The following is a 4,628-nucleotide window of genomic DNA, read 5'->3' as shown; positions in this document are numbered from 1 at the left end:
ACAAAAAATTGTGCAATACAGGCCCTTTAATTAGGTAGTGTAAAAATACCCACAGCTATTTGGATTCTCTGTATTATTAGTACTTGAAATGTGAAAATGTGGGAATAGGCCTGAAGAGCTGTGAATGTGTTTGTCGCTCAAGTTTATAAAAAGTAGCTGCTAATTATTGTCACACATTATTATAAGTGGATTGATGCTTTTTATATAGAAACTTTGCTAAAAGCTGCACAAAAGCCAAAACTGCCACTGAATAAATGTTTAAAAATATACAGATCCAGAAGTGAGGGTACACACTGGAGCCAGAAGGAGCCATGTAAACTGTGCCTTTGTATAAGGGAATCAAAAACACAAAAAGGAATTTTACATTTTATTTCCATATCGGTTTAATACGTTTATTTCTAATGAAGTGATGAAATACTTTCTAATCATACTTTGAAAAGTTATCCTACAAAACAGGTGCGATGCAATAAATAAATGAGCGCGTGTTGTGTCTGCGCGTTTACCAAACTAATGCTCACTAACTATAATGCATGAGCCCACTGTAACACTGAGTCCACGGGCTCATGAATAATGCAGGGAGAGGAATAGGATCAGTTTGCCCCCTGTCTCTGTGGTGCACGTGCGCACCTGGTGCTATCTAGACCACATCCTCGCGCATCCCTGAGCTTGCCTCCAAACCTGCATTGATTTTAGGGCAGGACAGGAAGCTCTCTGGGAATCCTCAATGCTCATGGATTGATTTGTCTTGTCTTTATCTGAGATACAGAAGACCGGACTAAACATTTGACTTTAAATGGGATTAATATTATCATGGTGGCGTAGGTTTTACATATGGACAGAGCTAGTTCACGTTACGCCTGGTGCGTTGCTCCTCACTGCCTTCACTTGAGTGTGCGCAGCTGCTCAGACTCTGACTCGCTGAGCTGCGCTCTGGACGCTCGCGGGCTCTCTGTGGATCTTTAGGTGACCGAAAGTGTGGCGCTGTTCAAAGTTGGATTCGTCGCAGTATGTTTGGGGGACACAGTGGAGAGCGCTCGGTCATAAGTGCGTTTTCCGGGTTCAGCACTCTGGACAGCTCTCGTGGAAGTTGGAGCGGACGGAGGGGCGCGCGCAAAGGATGAACTAAGACCTCTGTCGAGCATCTGAACCACCGATAAACCATGTTTGAAACCGGTGACCGGAGAGGAGACTTTCTGGAGTGAGACATGGACTTTGCTGAAATTCTTTTCACATTGTTCATCGTCGTGGTCGCGGTCGTCTCGCTGTTGTCTAACTTGTTGGTGCTGCTATGCTTCGTGCACAGCACGGAGATCCGGCGACAGGTGCCCGGTGTGTTCACCATGAACCTGTCGCTGTGCAACATCCTCATCACGGTCCTGAACATGCCCGCCACTGCGCTGGGCATCGTGTGGCAGCAGCAGCCCTTTGGGGACTGCGCGTGCCACACCATCAGCTTTTTGGAGACTTTTCTCACCGCAAACACCATGCTGAGCATGGCCGCGCTCAGCATCGACCGCTGGATCGCGGTGGTCTTCCCGCTCAGTTACTCCACTAAGATGCGTTACAAAGACGCTATGGTGATGGTGTGTTACTCGTGGCTTCACTCTTTGACCTTTTCCCTCACAGCGCTGCTCTTCTCCTGGGCCGACTACAGCCACGTGTACGCGTCATGCACCCTGCAGCCCAGCCACGGGGGCAATGACAGGGTTAAGTTTACAATCTTCACCGTGGTTTTCCACGCCACTAGCTTCATGCTGTCGCTGCTCATCTTGTGTTTCACCTACTTAAAGGTGCTCAAAGTGGCCCGGTTTCACTGCAAGAGAATTGACATTATTACAATGCAAACCCTCTTCCTGTTGGTGGACATTCACCCCAGGTATGGCTTTTATAATCCTATTTTACTCTGAGGCTACTACACTCCCAACTTGACTCATTTGCACTTTATTTGTTTTAGTGTGAAGCAGCGATGCTTATCAGAGCAGAAAAGGAGAAAACAGAGAGCCACTAAAAAGATCAGCATCTTCATTGGGTCATTTATCATTTGCTTCGCTCCTTATGTAATTACCAGGTAAGACTGATGACTAGTACCAATAAATCTTCACTTTGTAACTCACTTATCACCTGTAATAAATGGGCCGCTCATAATGACACAGCACTGTTAATAAGTGCAGATAGTGATCAAATAAAGCAGCTTCCATCAGTCTGAGTGAGTGGATTCAGATCTGTCACAGAAGATGAGACGAGTTAAAATGTAACACCTGATTTACATAACCACATTACAGCTTGTCCTAAGCTCACATTTTACCTGGTGCTTATTCTTCTCATGTCCATGAACCTGTGAAATTACTCTCTCCTGCTGTAAACAGATGGCTTCCTTTGAAATACATCAAATACAATGTTCAGAACACAGGGAGTGAATGCCTGGTGGGCATGACCTAAAGAACACTGTTGTGGTCACATACTGGTACCCATCCATCTGTGTGACATTTGTGGTGTACACTTAAAGAAAAGGGCCAGAGAAGGGGCTTAATGGGACTGTATGTAGTAAGGCTAACTAAAATATGCTTGTGTGTTTTGATATTGTACAGTGTTCAAACCGTGTCTGTCTGGACTGCCAAATTTCAGATCAGTGAAGCAAAGAACCACAGAGGGAATTGAGAGAACACATGTCTGACTAAAAGATTTTTAACACACAAAATAAATGAATCATGCGACCAAAAGTACTGCAAATCCCCCATTATTCCCATGTAGTTTTGTACTTGTTTCCTGGCTAAATTAGACTGGATTTATGAAAACTAAATATATGTTCTTGGTTTGTGTGCTGCCTCCACAGATTGGCCGAGCTTCTCCCCTTTGTGGACATAAACCGTCACTGGGGAATCCTCAGTAAGTGCCTGACTTACAGCAAGGCTGCGTCGGACCCCTTTGCGTACTCGCTCCTGCGTCAGCAGTACAGGAAGGTGCTGGTTACCGTGGTGAACAGGCTGCTGCGACGTGACCTTTACCCTTCGTCTGGACACAACAGCTCCCTGGACACAGAGAATGACTACTGTCTGCAGAGGATCAGCTAAAGCCGCACAGACCCCGTCTGCAGACCTCGTACACAGGTGCTCTGGTGCATTGTGGGAGGAGACGCTCAAAAGAAGATATTGTTAGCAGAGCACCGAGGGATGGAGCAGGGACAGTGTGTGGGTGGGGGGCACAAGGCAAGCGGAAAGAACAGGATGTGGGCGGAGAAGACTGAAGTGACAGTAACGAGAGGACGGCAGGAGTCTCCGACACAAATACAGATCTGTGATTAATCAGAAAGACTGCCACCAATAAATCAATTGGATTGAATAAGTCACAGGCTGTAATCCCCAGCTGTACCTGTATTCAGAGGCCTCCAATACTGTACGAATCTCTTTATAATGATCATGGTAAATCCACATGACCTTTTGCTCACTGCCAAACTTCAGGGACTAACGCAGCAGAGTTTAGGTCCAGTCTCAGCTGCAGCTCATAACCGCCATGTTTGTTTGACTGTGCACTTGTTCCAGTGTCACTGAATATTGAAGCACTTTGTCAACTCAGAGTTATTAGTTACAGGAGCCAAAGGCAGATATACACATAATAACATACACGACTATACAATACAGTACTACCGTGAGCTTGAATGTACCAGATAGTCCACTTTTGCAGAACTGTGGTATTGTGTAGAAACGTTTGTATGGATATTTACATGATGTTCTATATTTTGCACTGTACAGGGATATTTTTTCTAGAGTAATATATTGAGAGGGGGGAGCAATGTGATGTAGCATATAGGTCTGCTGTAAGTGCTTTAACACACTGTACGTCTGTGCCAGGTCTGAATGTGACTGTTGAGCTGTTCCTCTTTAATCAGAATAGCTGCTTTACTTTTGAAATAGACTTAAATTGCATATTCTTAACGCAACATGTAATTTCTATATCTCTTCTGATCTTTGGCAGTGTGATTCTCCAATAGTTTAATATGTGCAATGTGCAATAAAAGTTGTTAGATACTGCTCTATGTAAAATGTCACTTGATTTTAATGATAAAGTATTATTTAAGTAGTTTTAATAAAATATTTGAAAACATAGCTGGTTCAGTGTCCCAAAACAAAATGGCATGTTACAATAATTAATTTTAAGGGGCCCATATAATGATATTTTCTGATCTATGTTATAATTCCTCATCCAAAACAGACCTGGAGTTGTGTTTCGTTTCATTCTTACATTTTTCTCACACACAAATCCTGCATATTTAGGCTGAGTTCTTCTCTCAAATTGAAACCACTGTTCCATTTTGTGATGTCATGTGATAATACAGGAAGTGCTCCACTGTGTTTTTAAACTCCATACACCTTCACTTGAATCATTTGGGTAATTTCAGCCCTGGAGTTACTAATCTTTACTAAACAAAATGTTAAAGTATCTGTTAACATGAAAACTACCACTAAATTTTTTTAAATTATTTGTTTATTTATGTCATTCATAAAGTATAAAAAGAGATCAACAGTGTTACAACAGCAAACATCCAGAAATGAATGAAGAGGAGCAGAAAGAAGAGTCATCTTATGTTATCTGCCCCTTTTCATTTTCCAGACAAAACATCAACATTGATA

At 43.1% G+C, this 4,628-nt stretch overlaps 1 protein-coding gene across 1 annotated transcript; it reads left to right on the top strand.

Annotated features, from left to right (window-relative positions):
• Positions 1–1,205: 1,205 nt before the first annotated feature.
• On the top strand, positions 1,206–3,309 carry LOC110159446 (G-protein coupled receptor 26-like). Its single transcript, XM_020924001.2, has 3 exons — positions 1,206–1,876; positions 1,955–2,068; positions 2,834–3,309. The coding sequence occupies exons 1-3, from the start codon at positions 1,206–1,208 to the stop codon at positions 3,069–3,071; spliced, it is 1,023 nt and encodes a 340-aa protein (XP_020779660.1). The 3' UTR covers positions 3,072–3,309.
• The last annotated feature ends 1,319 nt before the right edge of the window (positions 3,310–4,628 follow it).

The sequence above is a fragment of the Boleophthalmus pectinirostris genome, unplaced genomic scaffold (genome assembly GCF_026225935.1).
Source record: "Boleophthalmus pectinirostris isolate CB_2022bp ecotype Guang Dong unplaced genomic scaffold, ASM2622593v1 HiC_scaffold_20, whole genome shotgun sequence".
In the NCBI taxonomy this organism is placed as follows: domain Eukaryota; kingdom Metazoa; phylum Chordata; class Actinopteri; order Gobiiformes; family Gobiidae; genus Boleophthalmus; species Boleophthalmus pectinirostris.
Note: the sequence above shows the minus strand (reverse complement) of the source record. Positions and strands in the feature narration are given on the sequence as shown.